The following is a 24993-nucleotide window of genomic DNA, read 5'->3' as shown; positions in this document are numbered from 1 at the left end:
AGAGCGCACTCAGGAAAAGACTAGCGGGCATGCCCTAGGATAGTGAGTCATGATAGAGCCCCCACGCCATGAGGAAAGTTTAGCAACACAACTACTATATGATACGTTGGCGTATGTATTTATATGATTCAACTTCCTATGTAAAAAGTATTTTGAGAGATGCACTGTTTGAGTTGTGTTCTGCATGATGTTTGTACGGTGCTGTGATTTAAACTGTCTCTCAGTTGATGCATTACACTGGCCAGTTTGTATTTTCAGCAATCCTTCGACAATCTGTGATTGGTTTTAAATGAAATACTATTTGATAGAAATATCTGGGTTGTTCCACGAAATGAGTGCCTTTTGTGTACCTTTGATATTTTAATTAGAAACTGTCCCCCAATTTAGAATTTGAAAAGCCTGTTATATTTAGTGAAGTTCCCTTTAATATAAACCACATAGAGAATTCAATAAATCTGATAATGAATATAAATAAAGACTTGCTAAAGTTACAAAATTCTGCATTTTGACATGTCCCTCAGTACACCCTCCCTCATTTTAAGGTCAACCCTGTTACGTTAACTGAACTCTCGTTTTAATATGACGAAACTATTGTAATTTTAAAAAATTTAATCAAAATAAACATTGAACAACTAATAGTCAAATCATAGTGTAAAAGCAGGTGAGCTGGATCTACGATTTTTGGTGTTTTGTGGTGGAAAACTGAGCAGGTCGAGCATAACACGTCAGTACTGTTACCAATAGATAGACAGGCTACATTATTTTAAACTATTTCTTTTTTGTGTGAAGCTTGCAGCCAATTGCCCCTCTCCCTGTTGCACACAAACTTACATTTCCCATGTCACAAGAGGATTTATGGCTGATTTAAGATGAAATCGTCAACTGTGTTACGGTCAACTGTGTTATTTTATTTGGCACTTACTATACTCTTTTATTCATTTACCTCTTGAGATGGGAAAACAAGTTTTTTTACTAAATTCTCTTTATGACAGAATTTGATGAAATCAAATGTTTGTTTTTTTAAACCAAGTTACACATCTAAAAAGGTACCAAATTGGTGGAACGACCCAACACCTACTGCACTCATCTACAAATTCAGTAATTGTTCTACAGTATTATTGTCTTGTATTCTGGTCTATGGTTGCGTATACTTCCCAACAAAGTTTGAGTGAGTGTTTGAGTGAGTGAATGAGTGAGTGAATGAGTGAGTGAATGAGTGAGCGCGAGAGTACCTGAAAGAGAGTATTACTTTCCAAGCATTCTTATATTCCAATTGCACAGTCATGTTGAAATGAGGGAGAATTTTTTGTAATACTTTTTTTGTTTTGCTGTTCTCTAATGCATTACGTTTCTTAATTGAATTTCACAATTTCTTCATTTTGAAAATGAACATTCATCTTCCAAGCTCCAAAATGGCAGAAACTAAGTTTTAATGAAAATCAAATAAATGCGTTCACGGGGAGAGACATTGCTTTCTAATATCTGGTGTTACAACGTCACGACACCAGAATGTCTGACAGATGGTTCCCGACCCAGACATATTCCCCAAAAGACAGGAGAACTGCACAGCAGTGCAAAACAGTCATTAAAGAGAGAAAGGGAGAGCCAAGGAAGAACAAAAAAATCTGAAGTGCAGAAAGACAAAGAAAACAGAGAATTAAGGCCTCACAGGGAAAACAGATAGAGCTGCCGTAAATACCCTTAATAATTCAATTACTTTAAAAAACTGCAGCAGAGACACTAAAGCAGGGACTCTAAAGCAATATGACTGGGCCAGGATGATAAGGGAATAAAAGCAAAATAATTGTTGGCACTATGCATTGGAGCAGGTAGCGTTCTCCTGGCATCTGCCGAACCCAGATTTGTCCATCGGACTGCCAGATGGTGAAGCGTGATTCATCACTCCAGAGAATGCGTTTCCACTGCTCCAGAGTGCAATGGCGGCGAGTCTTACACCACTCCAGCCGACGCTTGGCATTGCGCATGGTGATCTTAGGCTTGTGTGCGGCTATTCGGCCATGGAAACCGATTTCATGACACTCCTGACGAACAGTTCTTGTGCTGACGTTGCTTCCAGAGGCAGTTTGGAACTCTGTAGTGAGTGTTGCGATGACAGACGATTTGTACGGGCTACACGCTTCAGCACTCGGCGGTCCCGTTCTGTGAGCTTGTGTGGCCTACCACTTCGCGGCTGAGCCGTTGTTGCTCCTAGACGTTTCCACTTCACAAAAACAGCACTTATAACTGACCAGAGCAGCTCTAGCATGGCAGAAATTTTACAAACTGACTAGTTGTAAAGGTAGAATCCTGTGACGGTGCCACGTTGAAAGTCACTGAGCTCTTCAGTAAGGCCATTCTACTGCCAATATTTGTCTATGGAGATTGCATTGGTGTGTGCTCAATTTTATACACCTGTCAGCAACGGGTGTGGCTGAAATAGCCAAATCCACTAATTTGAAAGCGTCCACATACTTTTGTATATATAGTGTATATATTCATACTGATGGGATGATCGCGAGCTCAGGCACATCAAATACCAGAGCTGGACAAGTTTGAACATAGATGTAGGGCTGGTAGTTAATAATGCATTTGAGCTGAATCACATTCTCTGCATATTAATGTTCGGCTTCACCCAAAGGAAAAGCAGCATTTTCTCAGTGATGGCTAAGCGTCTTTGGACTGTCAAATGTGTCTAAAACCCTGCGGCTGACTCTGCATGGGAGATTGCCCATCCTTCCTCCCTCTCTGAGCGTGCAGTGTACCCCTCCCCAACACTGGCGCACCTAATCCACATAGATGTCTCCCAGGATTTGTGTTTAGGATTAGTATTGTTATGCAACACTTTATTTTTGTCGTTGAAAAAAGTCTGGGGGAAAACCTCCTCCGCACCTGCCACAAGCCTCTCATCCTGAGAGAAGGATTCTACCTCAAGTGAAACTTTCTGGTTCTCGCCTGTAGTTTGAATGGATTCCGTGAGGATTTGTTACATACATCTGCTCTTAGTTGTAACTGTTTAATGTGGCCCTCCATCTGGGTATATAGCTGTCTTGAAAGTGCCAATCCGCAGTTGAAAAAATAACAAGGTGGACACCCCGCCTCTGTTTTTGTAAAAAGCTAAGGGATGTGCTTGGAGAAATGTGGGCACAGATATCAATTCAATGTCTATTTCAAGTTGGTTCCACATAATTTCATTGAGATGACGTGGAAGCAACGTTGATTCAACCAGTGTGTGCCCAGCGGGATGTCATTATGTGTACCGTATGTCTATGCTTTGTTGAGCTTAATCAGTTAAAGTAACAGAACCTTGCGACTCAGAGCCTGATGATGGCTGCCAGAGGGCGCTAAATAAGATGAAAACATTGATACATTGTTTTTTTGATACAGTGACCTGAGCCAGACTTTGTTATTGCCAGCTGTATTTTCCTGTGCACCGCAGTAACAACTTCCTCCACTGTAATTCACTGTCATCCATCACACATCGCAGTTGCCATGTTAGCAATTCATGCATGACTCAGCTTAATGGTCAGTGGATCAATTGCACATAGTTGTTATTGGAAATTGATTCCATTCTGTTCAATTATGCTTGTCATGTATCTAAACTGAAGGTGTTGGTCATCTGACACATGAAGCACACACTTTTTGCTCAGTGACATAATTTTGTTCAGTGTCACAAATGAAAACAATTTAATATAATGACTTATGCAATTGGAACATGGATATTGCTGTGGGGACATGAGTTTGAGTTGTTTTGTAAAAAATAGCATGTACCCATCACATATAGAATAGCATGTACCCAGCACATACAGTAATTCAAATATCAAATAGTACAGTAATATATCTGTCTATTACTCATCACATATTATTCTACATCAAAAGTGGATGTGAGTAGATACACAGAGCCTTTGAATTACACTATACAGTGCATTCGGAAAGTATTCAGACCCCTTCACTTTTTTCACATTTTGTGGCTTTACAGCCTTATACTAAAATGGATTAAATATTTTTTTTATACACACAATACCTTATAATGAGACTCGAGACTCGAGACTCGAGACTCGAAGACTCGAAATTGAGCTCAGGTGTATCTTTTTTCCATTGATCATCCTTGAGATGTTTCTAAAACTTGATTGGAGTCCACCTGTGGTAAATTCAATTGATTGGACATGATCTGGAAAGGCCACACCTGCCTATATAAGGTCCCACATTTGACAATGCATGACAGAGCAAAAACCATGCCATGAGGTCGAAGGAATTGTCCTTAGAGCTCTGAGACAGGATTGTGGCGAGACACAGATCTACCAAAACATGTCTGCAGCATTGAAGGTCCCCACGAACACAGTAGCCTCCATCATTCTTAAATGGAAGAAGTTTGGAACCACCAAGACTCTTCCTAGAGCTGGCCGCCCACCCAAACTGAGCAGTCGGGGGAGAAGGGCCTTGGTCAGGGAGGTGACCAAGAACCCAATGGTCACTGACATTGCAGAAGGACAACACTCTCTTCAGCACTCCACCAATCAGGCCTTTATGGTAGTGGCCAGACGGAAGCCACACCTCAGTAAAAGGCACATGACACCCCACATCTGGAGGAAACCAGACACCGTTCATCACCTGGCCAATACCATCCCTACGGTGAAGCATGGTGGTGGCAGCATCATGCTGTGGGGATGTTTTTCAGCGGCAGGGACTGGGAGACTAATCAGGATCGAGGGAAAGATGAACGGAGCAAAGTACAGAGAAATCCTTGATGAAAACCTGCTCCAGAGTGCTCAGGACTTCAGACTGGGGGTGAAGGTTCATCTTCCAACAGGACAACGACCCCCCCCCCCCAAGCCAAGACAACACAGGAGTGGCTTCAGGACAAGTCTCTGAATGTCCTTGAGTGGCCCGAACTTGAACCCGATTGAACATCTTTGAAGAGACCTGAAAATAGCTGTGCAGCAACGCTCCCCATCCAACCTGACAGAGCTTAAGAGGATCTGCAGAGATGACATGCACTGTCAACTGTGGGACCTTATATAGACAGACATGTGCCTTTCCAAATCATGTCCAATAAATTGAATTTACCAAAGGTGGACTCCAATCAAGTTGTAGAAACATCTCAAGGTTGATCAGTAGAAACAGGATGCACCTGAGATTAATTTCGTGACTCATAGCAAAGGCTCTGAATGCTTATGTAAATAAGGTATTTCTGTTTTTATTTTGAATAAATTTGCTAACATTTCTAAAAACCTGTTTTTGCTTTGTCATAATTGGTTATTTTGTGTAGATTGATGAGGATTTTATTTTTATATAATCCATTTTAGAATAAGGCTGTAACGTAACAAAATGTGGAAAAGTCAAGGGGTCTGAATACTTTCAGAAGGCACTGTAAATACAATAGAATTCATCCAAACTAACTTGGCTGTTTTGGACAATGAGTCACATGGTGAATCTTGTTAGTCGTCCTCATAGTGTCACCTCCAAGAGTGAGGATGAATCAGACCCAGAGAAAAGCAACCCAAAGACATGGCTAATGTTATCCCACTTGATTTACTCTGATACACAGCTATGCTACTGTATGTAGCACCACTTGATCCAGTGTTTTTTATTTGTACTGCAATAGAGCACAAATAATTCAGGTAAGATGAGAAATAATGTCATGGGGAGGCTCGCTGAAGCATTAAAGACTGTGCGATCGAAATTTCATATTGAGCCGACATATGCAGTGTTTACCGTGAATGCAGTCTCCAATAGCGCGGGAACATTGCCTTTAAATTTCAATCACACTGTAACACTGAACTTCAGCGCTACGGATTAAATCCATCCCCATTCTCCCAAATGTCTGGGTCCTAAATCAAGTGAAAATGCCCTGCTAGAGTTCCACACACTTAATGATAATCACATCAGTACCAGCATAACCCTTGAACAGTAAGACACCACAGCTGTCAGATTGTTGAAAATGGAATTGATATTCTGCTTAGAAAGTTCATGTTTGTGTGTATTTTTTTTAACTTGTGAGAGAGAGAAAATATTAAAGCTAAAAGGCTTTCTGTTATGGTAGATTTGACCCTCAACCCCCTCCACACACTTAAGGAAGAGCTTTTACACTTTGCTACATTTTGCTGATTAACTTTTAAACAACCGAGCCACTCCTGTGAAATCCTCATGTATTTTTTATTGGCTTTTTGTAGGACAGTGCAATCTTCACTTGACAAAGAGCATTCACAGAGAATGAGGAGGGAGGAGGAATCTGTGCCATGGAGGACCATACTGCTCTAATCTAGATCACTGATACACATGGCCACTGAGCCAATGACATGCTGCATTAGGGATGAAGGGATGAGGTACACAAACTCTGAAATCCCCCCAGACTGCAATAAACAGATAGAATTTGCAGGTCCTGCTCAGGCACATTCTCAGCCAGGATATTGTACAGCTGGGATACTCCACTGGCTCCACTGTCAACCATCAGCCCGGCTGGAAAGAAAAGATGCCATCTGAAGGCTCAACAAGGTAGGTGTTTCTTGGCCAGACTGTATCTCAGTAACCGTTGGGACCATGTCATATTGATATGGTATGATGATAGAGGATGTGGTTTGGAACCACATTTCCAGAGAAGTGTTTTCATCTTATCAAACATTACAGTTGCCCTTCACCAAGCTCCAAGCATGACCAAATCCCCTGCTTCGGTTGATCTTCACCCCTGCTTCCCTCACCACTTCCATTTAATCTGAGTCTTAATATTCTTTCAATATCAGCCAGCCTTATCCCCATGGCCTCTGTGTTCATAGATACAGTATCATTCATGCCACTGTTCTGGCCCTCCAGTGGTGGAATGACAACACTGTCAACAATGGTAAGGATGAGGCATTGCTTCCCAGGTACTGCAGATAGGAATAATGGTTGCTGTCTGACCTCTGGTGGTAGGCCTACCTTTTTCACAATGACCTTTCTCACTTATCTTGCTTTCTTCATAGTGTTGATTTCACATTACAATTGTGTAAATATCCACTGGGAAAAAACAAGTTGAATCAACGTTGTTTCCACATAATTTCAACCAAAAAAGTACATGTGATGACATTGCGTCAACGTGGAAAACTGATTGGATTTGCAAAAAGTAATACATTTAACCTAAGGGAGTGAACGTTATTGATAATAAGGGCTACTTGGAGAAAATCGGGCCTCTGAAATGAAAACGGATGCCCCTCCCTTCAGACAAATAGATTTGACCTAAACCCTCCATGAACGCTTGAAAAAAAGTGACCCTCTCCTATAACCCAAATAATAATTAAAACATAAAGTGGATAGCAGAGACCATGTATACTGTTTATCCTCATTTCCTGGACAGACCAGAGCCTTAGATGTGCACTGTTAGAAACCGTCCTGTAAGCATTACATGGCAACGCAGGGATTTTGATAGTGCACAGGGCTGCGTGACAGAAGGTTGAGCAGAAGTGGGATTATCTACTTTATAGTAAAAGCATTGCATGAATCTATCATTGTATTTGCAGGTCCGAGAAAATTTTGATTTTTGTAAACATTTCATGCAATTCTACATGATTTCACATAAAAACAGAATGTTTTTTAATCAATCAGTGTATTTATAAAGCCCTTTTCACATCAGCAGAAGTCACAAAGTGCTCTACAGAAACCCAGCCTAAATAATACCACACAAATTACTGAAATTACAGGCTAAGAACGGACAGAGAGTTCATCTTATCATATTTCTTCAATGCCAAATCAGTGTGTTTTGTTTGCAACAAAACTGTCCCTGATTGCAAATAAATAAATTTGAGACATCATTAGGAATCTGGGCATGGTCCTTTCAAAAGTTAGGTCTACCTTTCCACTCCAGACAGATTATGATGCAGAAAAATGGAAGGTTAACGGCTGACTACTCTTCCTCCGTGGCTTAACCCAATGAGAGAATGTCTTAAGTGTTTCCCTAGAAGCTGTCTGTGTTAAAACCTCTTATATTGTACAGAAAGTGAATAGCTAGATCAATTGATAGTGACAGAATTAGATTACTTCCCAGGCAAAGTAAATGTTTTGTCTCCTCAGCTATAGAAGGTTGTATGTAGCTCAGCCTCTGAATGTCAAAGAAACAAAACAATGATATCCTAATATGCATCGGAATCACGTCTTTTCCGGGTATTTTACAGTTTATTTCTAGCATAAAGCATTGTGGACCAAAGCACTGTTATAGATCACTTTACATAATCAGATACGTTTTATTTTCTTCAAAATCTTAAGCTAACTAGGGTTAGGCCTGTGCTAGTTGCCATTTTCTTTAATAAAAAGTAGACATATGGCATACCCTCTCAATTCAAGTCTTGGTTTGAACTTAACAGCCCTTCAATGACAGGCTATTTAAAGAGTGGAGTCATTGACTGACAAATGTATGGATATAGCAGCAGCCTAATTTCTTCTGTCAAACAGGTAGGCCTACCTCTTATTTATTAAATAGGAATAGGCTCCAACACAAAGCCCTCGTGTTATCAGTAAAGTCTATTTAAAATTAAGACATTTTATAAAATCAATTATAGTAGTAGCAAGATATCAAAGTTGACCTCCGGTCCTCCTCATCTTTGCGCTCTCCTTTTCAAACTGAACAGAACATAGGTCACTAAAGGTCAGTCCACGGGCAAGATTTTTTGGACTATGCCAAATAAATACAACATTTTGGAAGAAGCCTTTGACTTTCCTCCTGAACTGACATCTTAGGCCTACACAGTACAACCATTGGTTAGGCAGTACACAAAAAAGTTTTTGATCAGCAAGAGCAGAGCGGGCCGAGGCTCAGGGTGGGAATATCCCTTGCCGTGTGTAATGCAGCCTAGATATATTTACACCATCCCAGCAGCTATCTTAGAAATATAACTTTGCTCTGTGCTCTGTGCTTCTCCGAGCATGCACTTCATAGCCTATAGGCTATGGATCATTTGATTGAGACCACACTAAATAGCCTATAGGCGCACTTGATATATCCCCAGCTGAGAATCAGAGATGAGGGGCGGAATTGGGCACACATCGATACAGCCTAATAAGCAACTCATTCAAAAACACTGACAAATATTGAAATTTCATCAATTACAAATTACATGACCCTCCCCTGGACTAGATACAAAAAAATACTAAACCCTCTCCTTGACTGAAATTGAAAAAGCATGACCCTTCCCCAATTTCCTTCAGGTAACCATTATGTAAATTTCAATCCACGTTTCATGTTGAATTCACATTAGTTGACAACTCAGATGTTACAACTTGATTGAATTCCACCTGTGGTAAATTCAATTGATTGGCCATGATTTGGAAAGGCACACACCTGTCTATATAAGGTCCCACAGTTGACATTGAATGTCAAAGTAAAAACCAAGCCATGAGGTCGAAGGACAGGATTGTGTCAAGGCACAGATCTGGGGAAGGGTACCAAAAAAATTCTGCATTGAAGGTCGCAAGAACACAGTGGCCTCCATCGTTCTTAAATGGAAGAAGTTTGGAACCATCAAGACTCTTCCTAGAGCTGGCCTCCCAACAAACTGAGCAATCGGGGGAGAAGGGCCTTGGTCAGGTAGGTGACCAAGAACCCGATGGTCACTCTGACAGAGTTCTAGAGTTCCTCCGTGGAGATGGGGGAACCTTCCAGAAGGACAACCATCTCTGCAGCACTCCACCAATCAGGCCTTTATGGTAGAGTGACCAGACGGAAGCCACTCCTCAGTGAAAGGACCATGACAGTCAGCTTGGAATTTGCCAAAAGGCACCTAAAGGATCTCAGACCCTGAGAAACAAGATTCTCTGGTCTGATGAAACCAAGATTGAACTCTTTGACCTGAATGCCAAGTGCCTCACATCTGAAGGAAACCTGGCACCATCCCTACGGGGAAGCATTGTGGTGGCAGCATCATGCTGTGGAGATGTTTTCAGCTGCAGGTACTAGTAGACTAGTCAGGATCCTTGATGAAAACCTGCTCAAGAGCACTCAGGAACTCAGACTGGGGCGAAGGTTCACCTTCCAACAGGACAACGGTCCTAAGCACACATCCAAGACAAAGCAAGAGTGGCTTCGGGACAAGTCTCTGAATGTCCTTGAGTGGCCCAGCCAGAGCCCGGACTTGAACATGATCGAACATCTCTGGAGAGACCTGGAAATAGCTGTTCAGCGACTCTCCCCATCCAACCTGACAGAGTTTGAGAGGGTCTGCAGAGAAGAATGGGAGAAACTCCCCAAATACAGGTGCCAAGCTTGTAGCATCATACCCAAGAAGACTCGAGGCTGGTGCTCGAGGTGCTTCAACAAAGTACTGAGTAAAGAGTAAAGGGTAAAGGGTGTGAATACTTAAGTAAATGTGAGGTTTCTTGTTTTTATACATTTGCCAAACTTTCTAAAAACCTATTTTTGCTTTGTCATTATGGTGTATTGTGTGTAGATTGATGGAGAAAAAAAACCGATGTAATCAATTTTAGAATAAGGCTGTAACGTAACAAAATGTGAAAAAAGTCAAGGGGTCTGAATACTTTCCGAATGCAATATAGGTCACAATGGGGTGGCCTACCATAAAAAGCTGAAGTAAAGGTGCATGATTCATAATCATTGACATTTGGTACTTGGGATAGTCCAAAATAGAAATATGGCGATTGGGAGTCTACAATGATGCATTACGTAAGAGTTATTTCCATGTGATTTATCGATAAGAATTTTTTCGGCTACAGGTACAATTAAATGCATATTATATTTATAACGATGTGTTAGAATATACCAAGTGGCAGGGCCTAATACCGGATTTGGACTGTGCAACAATTTTGCCTATAGCAGTATAGGACTGTAGGCCTACAGCTGAAGGAGGTGAATGTGCTGTATGCTCACTTATTTTTTACCTGCCTGTCATCTTTTGTAATCGATAATTTATAATTTAATCTGTTTGAAGTATTTGCGTGAGTATTCTAGCCTAAATTATTTTAATGAGAAGCTCAGTAATTTTGGAAAATACAATGCAACTTCGGTCAGAGAGAACAATAGCGTATTGCATACCCAGTATTTAAACTGCTGATAAGAAATAAACGTCGAATAACCGCATCTAATTTCGAACCGGTCTTATCTAGACGGGCATAGGACAATGGCGACGTTAACAAGCCAGGACTCAACCGCTCAAGCGCGGGTTTATTTCCAAACGCCTCCCGGTACCGAGGATTCAGAACTCGTCCAGAAGCAAGGCCGGGTAACCGTGAAATACGATAGAAAAGAGCTGAGGAAGCGACTCAATTTGGAGGAGTGGATAATTGAGCAGTTAACGGATTTATACGACTGTGAGGTAGGCAATGACACAATCTATTATTTGTTTACAGTAGAATTTTCCCCATTCGTTTTTTGTTTTCAATGATCTCTACCTTGATTGGGATTGATGTAGGCAATAGGATTGCAGTAATATTGAAACCTAGGGGCTACAATAATATAAACAAATATGAGTGGGAATTACAGACACAATGTAGGGCGTGGCCACATAATTGTAATACTGTACTAAACAATTGAATAAATTAGGTGTCTGCTCAGGTAGCGAGGGACAGAATGTGCTGTTTCAATAAAATGTATTGATAAGTAGGAGGATAGGCCGGTTGGCACTGAGTACTATGGCCACTGCACCTGCAAAGCAATTACAGTACAGCCTGCCTACTCTGTTGGATTAGCATGTGATGACCACTTCAAATGTTACATAATGGCAATGTCTGATTGTCTTTAACAAAGGAAATGTAATTGATTATGGATAGATATCCCACCCCACCCTCTCTACTTCTCCATGGAAATGCGTTGGCACATACTGCATGACAGTGCACAGCATCACATGTTTGTGATGTATTCTGCATGAACAAGTATGAGGTGATCATCTTCATGAATGATCCCTGTAAACATATTTTTACAGCACCCCTTAGACATGTCTAGAGTCCATTGGCTCCAGTCCTCGAGTATCCCCGACAGTACACATTTATGTTGTAGCCCTGGACAAACATGCCTGATTCAGCTCATTGAGTGCCTGATGATTAGTTGACTAGTTTAATCAGGTGTGCTTGTCAGCGGGCTACAATAAAAATGTGTACTGTTGGGGGTACTAGAGAACCAGAGTTGGGAACCACTGGTCTTGACCACTGAATTGATCAGGTGTTTGACACACAATAACACATGAACTATTCACATAAAAGTGTTGCAGCAGCACCTATGCATCAGATAAGTTGGGAACAACATGGTTAACATTATAGGTAGAGAAGAAACATGCAGCACCGGCACATTACGCATTATTGGACTGTAATGACATTGACCATTACGAATGTCAAATGGTCCTCAGAGAGACCAACTGGACTAGTAAAGTGCTAATTGGACTAATAATGACCTTGGCTGGAGCAGAGGGTGACATATAGTGGGAGATATGAATGTGATTTATCAGTGTTTTGATTTAGGCAACTCTGGTCCTCAGGGTTGTGCCAGGGTCAGAGGAGATGCTGAGTGTTTTCTGATTGGCCTATGTTATATGAGTGTGTGCTCTTGTAACTACTATTTGACCTCCTGACTAGGTCCTTGGGCTGTAGATTATAGGCATGTAAACAGCAATACAATGTACTAACTGGAGATTGTATTGTAATGTTGTATTTCTATAGGGATGGCTACTTCTAAACAGTCATGTTCAATTGAGTAGACAGCAGTCAGGAAGTCTGTGTGTATTATCAGTACACACTACATAGGGGGTTCAGCCCATCCTGTTGTGTTGAGAAGCAGAGGGAGGAAGCTAGGGACATTGGGGACCTATGGAGGATGTTCAGAGGTGAGACTGTTGTGCAAAAATATTTTGTTTGATCCTTAGGCTGTCTGATATATTCATTACAGTTTTTTCTACTCTCCCCTCTCTGTTGTTTTCTCTATATTTTCTGTGTCTATCACCATCACTGTCTCTCTCACTGCCTTTGCCTCTCTCAGGAGGAGGAGATTCCAGAGTTGGAAATTGATGTGGATGAGCTGTTGGATATGCCCACTGATGGAGACCGGGCATCCAGGGTCAAGGTGACCGCTAAACCCTATTCTATATTGAATACAAATCCATTATTGTTCATTTGTATCGAGGGCTGAATCCTTACTTTAGGTCAATCTCAAAATTTGATGGGAAATCTCCCATATCATTACATGCATTTACAACAGTTACCCATGTGGATTTCAAGTTAGGATTCGGCTCTTCTAATGGAGTTAATTTCCTCTTTCACTTCGTACTGTTTTGCAGGGTTTGCTGGTTGACTGTTACAAACCTACAGATGTAAGTTCAAAATTAGAATAAGATTATTATCTGCTCCTGTTAAGCTTTAAACCCAGCATTAGAGTGACTGATCAACTGAAAATAACTGTCTGGAACCAACTCAGTTTCTCAAATAAATGAGTAATACAGTAACATGTATGATAAGTTGTTCAGTCTCACATCACCCTCCATTGTTCATTTACTGCAGGACTTTGTCACGGCTCTCCTAGAGAAGGTTAAAGGTCTGCAGAAACTCAGCACTCCGCCCAAAAAGAATGAAAAATCTTCTCCTTAGCCTCAGAACAACCCCAACCGATTACAACTCAGTTCTACACAGGGACACCCAGCTAGAAACCCTCAGCACCTAGAATCCTTCAATCAGCAGGATTGGTAGAGGGAAGAAGATCGACCAATCAAATCTCTGCAGCAGGGATTACTATGTCTCTGTCTTTGTTTAAACTTGTTGTGGATTTATAATCATGTTATACATATACAGTAGTAAGTGATGCGTGTTCAAATATCAGAATATAGTACAGCATTGATAAACTGATGACATGGAGGAAGAACATGACAACATTTAACTTGAGCTATAAGTCACCAGCAAAGCATGACAAGTACATAAACCTCATGACAGCTCATAGTGAGTCATGACAGATGCAACTTTATGCAGTCTAACAAATGTAACTCATTGGTTAGTTGATTAGTCAACATCACTGTATGTATAGTAACAGCTAGAAATAGTGAACTGTCATTGGTTGGTAATAGTTGGAGCCATGTCATTTTTACGATGCCATTTTAACTAGGATTTATAGAGAAGCAAAGTGTTACTCGAGAATGGTTTATTTGAGGAAACGGTAGTTAAGTCTGTGTAATGATTTCAAGCCGAGCACTGTCATCTGTCTAATATATTTTTTGAAAGGGAAGCATTAAGGGCTTTTCAAGATTTCACACTGGACTACAGTCCTTTTCTTTGTTATACCTTTGACATGAGCAAGTGTGGACAGTTATCAAAGACAAACACCAACATGCCACACAAGGTAGTGTAATAACATCAGTAGCCTACGTGTTTTCATTGTGCACATTGTTTGTTAAATATACATTTTGGGAGTAATGCATGACTGACTCTGTAAAACATTTGCAAATTAGTGTTAGGGCCCATTTAAATCCATGACATGAACTGTCACTACAGTGAATGCTTTTGAGTCCTACTATAACATATGGTTCAACTGTTTTCCCCTCCATATCCTCCACCCTGGTGCCTGAGAGTGACGGGGTGGGTCTGTTTCTCAGACCTGACCCAAGTAGATAAAAAGCTACAGTGAGGGAAAAAAGTATTTGATCCCCTGCTGATTTTGTACGTTTGCCCACTGACAAAGAAATTATCAGTCTATAATTTTAATGGTAGGTTTATTTGAACAGTGAGAGACAGAATAACAACAAAAATTACCAGAAAAATGCATGTCAAAAATGTTATAAATTGATTTGCATTTTAATGAGGGAAATAAGTATTTGACCCCTTCTCAATCAAAAAGATTTCTGGCTCCCAGGTGTCTTTCATACAGGTAACGAACGGAGATTAGGAGCACACTCTTAAAGGGAGTGCTCCTAATCTCAGTTTCTTACCTGTATAAAAGATACCTGTCCACAGAAGCAATCAATCAATCAGATTCCAAACTCTCCACCATGGCCAAGACCAAAGAGCTCTCCAAGGATGTCAGGGACAAGATTGTAGACCTACACAAGGCTGGAATGGGCTACAAGACCATCGCCAAGCAGCTTGGTGAGAAGGTGACAACAGTTTCTGTGATTATTCGCAAATGGAAGAAACACAAAAGAACTGTCAATCTCCCTCAGCCTGGGGCTCCATGCAAGATCTCACCTCGTGGAGTTGCAATGATCATGAGAACGGTGAGGAATCAGCCCAGAACTACACAGGAGGATCTTGTCAATGATCTCAAGGCAGCTGGGACCATAGTCATCAAGAAAACAATTGGTAACACACTATGCCGTGAAGGACTGAAATCCTGCAGCGCCCGCAAGGTCCCCCTGCTCAAGAAAGCACATATACATGCCCGTCTGAAGTTTGCCAATGAACATCTGAATGATTCAGAGGACAACTGGGTGAACGTGTTGTGGTCAGATGAGACCAAAATGGAGTTCTTTGGCATCAACCCAACTTGCCGTGTTTGGAGGAGGAGGAATGCTGCCTATGACCCCAAGAAACCATCCCCACCGTCAAACATGGAGGTGGAAACATTATGCTTTGGGGGTGTTTTTCTGCTAAAGGGACAGGACAACTTCACCGCATCAAAGGGACGATGGACGGGGCCATGTACCGTCAAATCTTGGGTGAAAACCTCCTTCCCTCAGCCAGGGTATTGAAAATGGGTCGTGGATGGGTATTCCAGCATGACAATGACCCAAAACACACAGCCAAGGCAACAAAGGAGTGGCTCAAGAAAAAGCACATTAAGGTCCTGTAGTGGCCTAGCCAGTCTCCAGACCTTAATCCCAGAGAAAATCTGTATCGGGAGCTGAAGGTTCGAGTTGCCAAACGTCAGCCTCGAAACCTTAATGACTTGGAGAAGATCTGCAAAGAGGAGTGGGACAAAATCACTCCTGAGATGTGTGCAAACCTGGTGGCCAACTACAAGAAACGTCTGACCTCTGTGATTGCCATCAAGGGTTTTGCCACCAAGGACTAAGTCATGTTTTGCAGAGGGGTCAAATACTTATTTCCCTCATTAAAATGCAAATCAATTTATAACATTTTTGACATGCGTTTTTCTGGATTTTTTTGTTGATATTCTGTCTCACTGTTCAAATAAACCTACCATTAAAATTACAGACTGATCATTTCTTTGTCAGTGGGCAAACGTACAAAATCAGCAGGGGATCAAATACTTTTTTCCCTCACTGTATATAAAGCAAAGGCCTTTCTACTTGTTTCTCAAACCCAAAAAACTTAAGTCATTAACCATACAGTAAGCACTGCGGCCTTAGAAGACTACGGCAATGATTGTATCGACTATTGTGGATTAAGCAATGTCTTTGAAATGTATGACAATTGGTCCTGCATTTCGCTGCGCCCGCGTGTGTACACCTCATTACTATAATTCCTTAATCTTTTGGACCCCCATTGAGATGTTATTTTGGGCAGGCTTTTAACTACCAGATTCGCAGTGTATCTCCTAGAACCTGCATCACGTTGAAGACTGAATCAAATCATGAACTGGGTTACTGCGTTAATTTAGAGTGCTGGAGGTACAGTAGGTGACTGCATAATCTGTGGTGTGTGTGTTTAAGATGTGATTGCAAAACTGTAGTGACGTAATGTAGCAATACTTAATGGTGCTGTTTAACAATTTGTTACATTTTAATAAAAATTCAATACGTGTTTTACCTACTCTGACTTGCGTGCACTTTAGATGTTATTGTAATGTACTGTAGCTAAATATCTTGCAGGAAAAAAACACTAGCAGTCACACTTTGAAAATCCAAATATCTTTAATCAATAAAAAAAAAACTGAAACATGAACATTGGTCAAGTCTTATATACTAATGAAGTGAAATTGGAATTCCAAAATTAAAATTCATTTACAAATACTCCATTCAATAAAGCCTAAAAACCCATTGAACAGTGCACTATCGCTTATCTTGTGCTACCATATTGCATGTGTGTTGTTCGACCAGTTCCCTCAGCATGATACGTACCCTGTAAGTCACACTTATCAGGCTAGTAAATTACTCAAAAATGACGATTAATTTAAGTCAAAGAGCTAGTTGGTCTCACATTCAGAAAAACATAACACTGGAATGATGAAGGGGCAACTTTGAATGCGGAACTAAAAATTATTATTTGCTTGCAAAAATGTATAATGTTTAAGGCATTGGAGTTCAAATTCACCAGGGAGTACCACAGTTACATATGATGTTAGCTATAGTTGAATAGTATCTATATTATGTAGGATCTTCAACAGCTTTTAGCACTATACAGTATTTCAGTGCAACGACTAATGGTAAAGAGAAACTTGTCTTGGGTAAGTAGGAGTTAAGGAAGAAGTTATGGTAGGGCAGGCACAGTGACTTAAAAACAGCACTAACAGGCAGCTTATTTTGTTTTAAGTTAATGTTCACTATAAGTCCGACCTCCTCTCGATGCCGAGTAGTTCCACTTCAAAAATGAGAGTGGCACCACCTGTTGGAGACACAGGGTAGTTACAAACTAATATGGTGGAAAGATATTCACAATAAAGACATGGTTACCTCAGAGACTGACTTGTAGAGCAAGCCAGTGGTAGATCTAGAGAAATATCCAAAATACCTGGAATCTTAGGAGGTGCTCCTCTGTCTCCGTATCCTACAAAAGAAGGAATGTGAATGGAGAGGTCAGAACAGTGGGAGTGTAGGAAAATGGACTACAAGGCAGGACTTTTATCTTGCCTAAATCTAAGCAGGTGCAATAAAATATAAAATGACCTAGATTCAGTCAGCAGTAATGTGGTGAAGCCTGTGAAGTATCAGTGGTCATTGGGACGGTGAAATGTGAAGTATCAGTGGTCATTGACACGGTGAAATGTGAAGTATCAGTGGTCATTGACACGGTGAAATGTGAAGTATCAGTGGTCATTGACACGGTGAAATGTGAAGTATCAGTGGTCATTGACACGGTGAAATGTGAAGTATCAGTGGTCATTGACACGGTGAAATGTGAAGTATCAGTGGGCATTGGGACGGTGAAATGTGAAGTATCAGTGGTCATTGGGACGGTGAAATGTGAAGTATCAGTGGTCATTGGGACGGTGAAATGTGAAGTATCAGTGGTCATTGGGACGGTGAAATGTGAAGTATCAGTGGTCATTGGGACGGTGAAATGTGAAGTATCAGTGGTCATTGGGACGGTGAAATGTGAAGTATCAGTGGTCATTGGGACAGTGAAATGTGAAGTATCAGTGGGCAAACTCACCGAGCTCTGAGGGGATGACCAGTTTCCTCTTCTCTCCCTCACACATTCTAAAGAGAGAAAGTGGGATTGATGGATTAAGAACCTTGCATGCAGGGGTCAGAAATCAATGTTTTTTTTTACACCTTATATCCAAAAGAACATCACTCTATAGTGTTTACACTGTCTGCAAATGTAAGTCCTCACAAGTCATCCAATGCATGAGGACACTAGTAGTCAACAGGGGGAAAGTAAAAAACAGGCACCAACCCGAGCAGGCCCTGGTCCCAGCCTTTGATGACTTGTCCGGTTCCCAGAGTAAAGGTGAAGGGCTGGTTCCTTGGAATGCTGCTGTCAAACTCTGTTCCATCCTCCAGCTTTCCCTGCAGACAAACAGTTATTGACTAAACACACATTGTCCACCCAATCAAAGGATCAGAGAATTAATCTAGTACTAAAATCATAAGCTACAGCTAGCTAGAACTGCAGTGCATAACATGTGGTAAGTAGTTGACTCCAAAAGAGAGCAAGACAATAGTTTAACAGATAGCCTAGCGGTTAAGAGCGTTGGACCAGTAACCAAAATGTCGCTGGTTCGAATCCTCAAGCCGGGCTAGGTGGAAATCTGTCGATGTGCCCATTTTTTTTAAACTTTCAGTTTCACTTACTTAGCTAGCAAATGCAGCTAGCTAGCTTTTCTTACTCAAACACCCTGCTCAAACAGAGGGATGCTACGTTAGCTAGCTGGCTATGGCTATCCAACACAACACTGGAACTCTTCCAAGTCAGGGTAAGCCGCCGGTGTAAGGGCTAAACTGCTTACTGACTGTACACTAACGTTACTGCATGATTGTAGCGAGTTTACTGACACGTTAGTTCTATTAGCTATGTTGACTATGACATTACTTTAGCTAATATGGTAACAACGATGTAGGCTGTGTGTAGCGGTTATGATATGGTTTGAAAAGGTTTTTCTTCTGTATACATACATCTGATGTGTTGTGCATTGAAGTCGACAAGCAAAAGTAAAAGGTGAAAGGAGGACAATGCTTAGATATGAAAAGGAATACAACATGGCTGTTATGAAATATAACTGTGTTTATGCGTGATCAGGGGTGTATTCATTCCACCAATTCTGTTGAAAAACTTTTCTTAAACGGAACAAAACTGGGATAAACATACCTGAATTTGTCCTATAGAAACTCTCGTTTGCAACTGTTGGACTTTTGATTACACCTTATATCAGCTAGATGCAGGCAAGAGTGTGCAAGGCAGTATTGAATGTGTCACTGTCTGTCCATGTGTTTGTTTGTCACCTGAAATTTCTCTCTAGACCTGTATGTACCTACATTGTAAACTTGCATTCGTAGGCTAGGTTGTAGCAACTTCATGATGGGTATATGGAAAATCAAAGTATCAAGTAGTAGCCTAAACCTATTGCTGTTAAATTGAACTAGGTGAAATGAATATGAATGACAGTCATCCAATATGCTGTAATAGAAAAAAGGGCATGATTTTTTAATTTGTTTAATTGGATCTTAAACAGCACTGACCGCCACTACACAGTAAGTGTATATTTAGCATTTGTACAATTATTTTGATGTGATATGAAAGTAAAGGGCTTTATGTTTCTAGAACCGTACCACAATTGAGAATCAATTCACGTTAAAATGAAGTATTTGGCTGTTTTTTGACTGTTTTGGCAGCCAGAGCCAGCCCTACATATAATGGGGTCTTAGACGTCAAAGAGGTAGGCTAGTAAAGCTAGCCTACACTCCTTAACAGTACATCTTGGCCTAAAATGAAAATATATACAGTTTTAGGACATGTTTTTCATTCAGTGTCTAAATAGAGAAGAATCTCAATTTTTACTCACGGTGTAGTGCATGTTCAGCACATCTCCTTTACGTGATTTGATGGGGCAGTTGTCAACTCTTTTCTTGATACCAATTTGGAGCTTCTTTTTGTCGCCCCCGCGAACTGCCGGAGCCAGGGACACCAGAGTGACCACAAACAGCAGACAAAGCCTCATTTCTTGGGTACACATGAGAGAGTTAATGTAAGACAGAGTAAACGCAAATCTCATAGGCTTCCATCTGGCTACCTAACGTAGTTTATAAACTTACTACACGTCATCATCAATGGGCGCATGATAGGAAAAATAAAATGGAAGCTGTGTAGCTGAGCTAACTACATCTATAAATCTATTTGTGATTCAATCATAAATGGGAGCATATGTGTGTAAGTTTCATTGTCATTATCAAAACATAAACATATGTTTAATAGTTATATGGCTACACAGAACTATAAGCCTGACGCCTGACGATTGGGGCAAACTAGTTAACTTAACGTTAGCTAGCTAACGTTAGCTAGCTAGTATCTGTTGTGCCAGTATCTGATATCCGTTATGCCAATTACTTTAGCTAGGTTCCTCAAAAACTGTATTGAGCCTTCATGCGTTTCAAAAAGCTAGTCACTAATAATTTCTCAAGAGGCTTACCAGCGTTTTAATTTAATAAAACACAAAAGATGGTCGGTGTGCTTCCAAATTCTCCGAAGCCGAGTGATTGAATGAATGTCCCAGATATGTCTACGCAATGATTTTCTGTCCTGCTATTGGTCCGTTCTCAGAGCTAGCAGAGAAAATAGCTAATCTTGAACTGTTCGGCAGGTGGTGCCAAAGTATATGATGGAATAAAAGCACTAAAGCAGACCGGTATGTTGTAGCTACATTATATTGATAACAACAAACAGGAGCACAATATTTTGAATTACCATTTGACACACACTTATCATCACACACACACACACACTCATGCGTGCACACCAGAGGAGGCTGGTGGGAGGAGCAATAGGAGGATGGGCTCATTGTAATGGCTGGAATGGAACTGTATCAAACATGGAAACCACATGTTTGACACTGTTCCATTCCACCCATTACAATGAGTTCGTCCTCCTATAGCTTCTCCCACCACCCTGTTGTGCACACACACATTCACATGTGTGCACACACACAAAATGCAGCTATGCAGGAATGTGATTACCTGTGTATGATCTATAGCAGTATATTGACTGGAAGTCCTCCTGGACACTTTTAGTCTCCTTTCAGATGAGAGCCATCCACTGTAATGTAGTTTACAGAAGTTCAATCAAGGAGGTTGGTCTGAATGCCAATTTAACTTAATCCAGTAAGAATAACATAATTCACTTTTGTTTCCTATTCTACAGGCATAATGGGAATGAATACACGCGTATCATCATCAGCATAGCACCTTGTACCTTCTCCTCTTTCCTATTAGTGGAATGTCAATCACCTATTTACCTTATAGACTATTAGCACGGCAAAATAATGCACTTTCCTCAAGCTTGCCATTTAACTTACACTCTTAGGAAAAAAAGGTGCTTTCTAGAACCTTAAAGGGTTATTTGGCTGTCCCCATAGATAACTCTTTGAAGAACCCTTTTTTGGTTCTAGGTAGAACCCTTTTGGTTCCAGGTAGAACCCATTTGGGTTCTATGTAGAACAGCTCCACAGAGGGTTCTACCTGGAACCCAAAAGGGTTCTCCAATGGGGACAGCCTTAGAACCCTTTTGGAAACCTTTTTACTAAGTTGTCTTCAACAACTACCCGCCTTCCCACCAATCGAGCCTGTACTCGATTGAACCGTAATTACGGCATTATTTTCCAACAAGGTTTTCCATTAGGGTTCATATGACAGTTTGTGTGTGTGAGAAACAGAAAAACAGAGAGAGAAACCATTATAAAGGTTATCGTTGCCATGCACACCAAATATATACAGCCTGCCTCATTCTCTCTCTACATTCAGACTACTGAGGTAAAGACACTTTCAGGTTGGATATTCGCCTGTAGTTTTCCTTACGTCCACCAAAGGCAGCTAGGGACCGTCAACATAGTGACAAATCAAATTTTTCTAATTTCAAAAGCTCTTTAACCATTACTCCTAAAACTTTAATAAACTGGTTCTAGCTAACCCGATGGGTTAACCCCACATCGCACACACTTTTTTTTGTCGATTTACATCTCGCACTATTTTAAATTATTTATTCAAATTTTTGAATTTCAATAGCTCCTTAGTCATGTGACCTACCGACTTCAAACAAGGTTCAGAATGTCCAATGACTACCCTTCTATATTGCACACCCTTTAGTTTGTCCCTTTTCATCTCACACGTTTCTCGTTCATCCATTCATGCGCGTCACTAATTAGATGACGAGGCACTTGGCTACCTCAAGAGACTCTTAATTATGTCCCGCCGTTTACCTCCGCTTCATAGAATTTCCTCACTTGACATGAGGGGGTCACAGCCACCCCAAAGGTGGTTTGAGTGCGACGGCGAAGGGTAGCATGCTACAGTCAGATATCATCAAATTGACATCTATTCGAGTCACACCCAGTGGTATCATCAGAGGCTTTTCTGTCTTACAAACTGGACATCAGTTGCCCGCGACTAACCTTCAGCAGACTTTAACTGGGTTTTTACACCCAATCGACATCAGGTGCCAGCACAATACTTATAGGCTTGAGAACCAAATACCCCTCGCTGTATCTAGCGGCACCATCAACCGGGTGTTCGGAAGAAGCAACAGAAAATAATCATCCCCTTTTAATAATTTGCTTACCTAGTCAGCCCTCCGGGACAGAGCCATAGGAGCCATCTTTACCAGCACCTTGACATGAGGTGGTCACAGTCACCCAACGGGTGATTTGAGTGTGACCGCGACAGGTTGGTATGCTCCTTTGAATTTCATCAAGTTGACATTCAGTGATCCGTGCCCAGTGGGAACCTAGACTTCTTCCGTCCATTTTATGGTTCCGCAGCAAACCAATGGGCGTGGATGGTACTACCCACATCAGATGTACGCCTCCCTCCCCAGACAAGCTGGAGATACCTCTCCCCACTCTGTAGGGCATGAGCCAGATCCATGCGGGGCCAATGGGTTTAGTCTCCGCCTCAAGTCTAGTGAGCTTTAAGGAGACCACCCCACCTACAATGTGTGGGGCTGGTGAGCGCCGTAGCTGGGGAGATCCACGAGAAGGGCCCGGCGCACGTCCAGAGTTGCCGCCTCCAACCACCGAACCTAACCCCCCCACCGGTCCGCCTTCGGCCCGCCGACGGACACCCCTCCGACAAACCCCCGCACACAGCCCCTTGCGAGACCACGAACGAGAGACCGCGAGATGAGCCGCACAACGAACTTCCAATAGTGACGAGAGGAGGGCGATGGAGCGACTGCTCCCCAAGCCGCAGCTCGAGCCCAGCCCCGCTTTGCACCCCAGCCCAACCGACCCAGCCCTTAGAGCCAATCCTTATCCCGAAGTTACGTCTCTTTTTTGCCAACTTCCCTTACCTACATTATTATAACATGCCAGAGGCTGTTCGCCTTGGAGACCTGCTGTGGATACGGGTACGGCCTGGTGTGAGATTTACACACTCTCCCCCAGATTTTCAAGGGCCAGGGATAGCTCATAATAACGAAACTGCAACGCTTTCCAGGGCTTGGGCCCCTCTCTCGGGGCGAACCCATTCCAGGGCGCCCTGCCCATCACAAAGAAAAGAGAACTCTCCCCGGGGCTCCCGCCAGCTTCTCCAGGATCGGTCGCGTTACCGCACTGGATGCCTCGCGGCACCCGTCTCCGCCAGTCCGTGGACATTCTGAAAGTAGTTTGAGGTCAGTAGGTCACATGACCAATGAGCTATTGAAATTTGAAAGTTAGAAAAATGTATGTAAAACTGTGTGAGATGAAAATGGACAAACTAAAGGGTGTGCAATATAGAAGGGTAGTCAGTGGACATTCTGAACCTTGTTTGAGTCCAGTAGGTGACATGACCAAGGAGCTATTGAAATTAGAAAGTTTACAAATTTAATGTAAAAACGTGTGAGATGAAAATGGACAAACTAATGGGTGTGCAATATAGAAGGGTAGTCAGTGAACATTCTGAACTTTGTTTGAAGTCAGTAGGTCACATGAGCAAGGAGCTATTGAAATTTGAATGTAAAAAAGTTAGTACTTTGTTTACGCTCCCTAACTAATTCAACTCGGAATCCAAAATGCTGCTCACATTTCCACGTTTATTAGCTTTGGAAAGTGAATTAATGTCCAGATCGTGAAAATAAGGCCTGTGCAATGTTGTGCGCAATTTTTCCAACATCGTGACACTTATTTGGAGTCTGTGGCTCAAGTGGTTTGAAAGCTATTGAGGTTTGAAAGTGTGAATATCCGTCGAATATCCGTCGAATATCCAACTGTCTTTACCTCGGTATTCGGACTCCATTTCTACGCGTTACCAATTTGCTCTCTATGTTGATCTCCCCCTCTCGCTTCTCAATGTTTCTTTATGTCTATCATTACTTATTAATATATACAAACATTTGACCTAAAACAACAGGAAAATGAATGACTGATAACATGCATTTTATATGCATGTCCTCCACTGCCATTCGTAATGTGCAGCGAACTGCTTTCATTTAGAAATTACAGTTTGTAGGTAGCCTGACATATACTTAAAAAACTTAAACAAGCCCTTTCCACCACCAAAACAAATTCAGTCCTCAACCCTATGTCAGAATCTTAAGAGCCTTGTTTTGACAGCTGGGATACTTGCATTATTCATATTGTTGGTGTGTTTGTGGCTTCTGTTTTTGCATGAGCGCAGAGAGCTGACATTAGAGATGAGTAATTCATAGACTTGACTTCAGGCTTCCCCGGGGGAATCCAGAGTAACGTCTTCATTTCTAAATCAGAGGATTATTAGAAACCGTATCCAGGAAACAAGC

The 24993-nt window shown here is 41.5% G+C and overlaps 2 protein-coding genes across 2 annotated transcripts; one reads left to right on the top strand and one right to left on the bottom strand.

The window, feature by feature from the left end:
- The first annotated feature begins 11096 nt into the window (after positions 1 to 11096).
- Positions 11097 to 13708, top strand: LOC120020908 (protein phosphatase 1 regulatory subunit 14B-like). The gene is made up of 4 exons (XM_038964531.1): positions 11097 to 11291; positions 12944 to 13027; positions 13242 to 13274; positions 13462 to 13708. Exons 1-4 carry the CDS (start codon positions 11097 to 11099, stop codon positions 13546 to 13548), a joined length of 399 nt encoding a protein of 132 aa, XP_038820459.1. The 3' UTR covers positions 13549 to 13708.
- Positions 13709 to 16747: 3039 nt separating this feature from the next.
- On the bottom strand, positions 16748 to 20801 carry LOC120021249 (peptidyl-prolyl cis-trans isomerase FKBP2-like). The gene is made up of 6 exons (XM_038964918.1): positions 20696 to 20801; positions 20072 to 20229; positions 18466 to 18578; positions 18220 to 18266; positions 17578 to 17613; positions 16748 to 17451 (listed from the first exon to the last, which is right to left on the bottom strand). Exons 2-6 carry the CDS (start codon positions 20225 to 20227, stop codon positions 17390 to 17392), a joined length of 414 nt encoding a protein of 137 aa, XP_038820846.1. The 5' UTR covers positions 20228 to 20229; positions 20696 to 20801; the 3' UTR covers positions 16748 to 17389.
- Between the last annotated feature and the right edge of the window lie 4192 nt (positions 20802 to 24993).

Source organism: Salvelinus namaycush, chromosome 26 (genome assembly GCF_016432855.1).
Source record: "Salvelinus namaycush isolate Seneca chromosome 26, SaNama_1.0, whole genome shotgun sequence".
Taxonomy (NCBI): Eukaryota; Metazoa; Chordata; class Actinopteri; order Salmoniformes; family Salmonidae; genus Salvelinus; species Salvelinus namaycush.
Note: the sequence above shows the minus strand (reverse complement) of the source record. Positions and strands in the feature narration are given on the sequence as shown.

Coding starts and splice junctions, on each gene's coding strand:
- LOC120021249 (XM_038964918.1), bottom strand. CDS start 20,227: ATGAGGCTTTGTCTGCTGTTTGTGGTCACTCTGGTGTCCCTGGCTCCG. Junction 18,579..20,071: donor TGCTGAACATGCACTACACC/GTGAGTAAAAAT, acceptor GTTTGTCTGCAG/GGAAAGCTGGAGGATGGAAC. Junction 17,614..18,219: donor GGTCATCCCCTCAGAGCTCG/GTGAGTTTGCCC, acceptor CTTCTTTTGTAG/GATACGGAGACAGAGGAGCA.
- LOC120020908 (XM_038964531.1), top strand. CDS start 11,097: ATGGCGACGTTAACAAGCCAGGACTCAACCGCTCAAGCGCGGGTTTAT. Junction 13,028..13,241: donor ACCGGGCATCCAGGGTCAAG/GTGACCGCTAAA, acceptor ACTGTTTTGCAG/GGTTTGCTGGTTGACTGTTA. Junction 13,275..13,461: donor ACTGTTACAAACCTACAGAT/GTAAGTTCAAAA, acceptor CATTTACTGCAG/GACTTTGTCACGGCTCTCCT.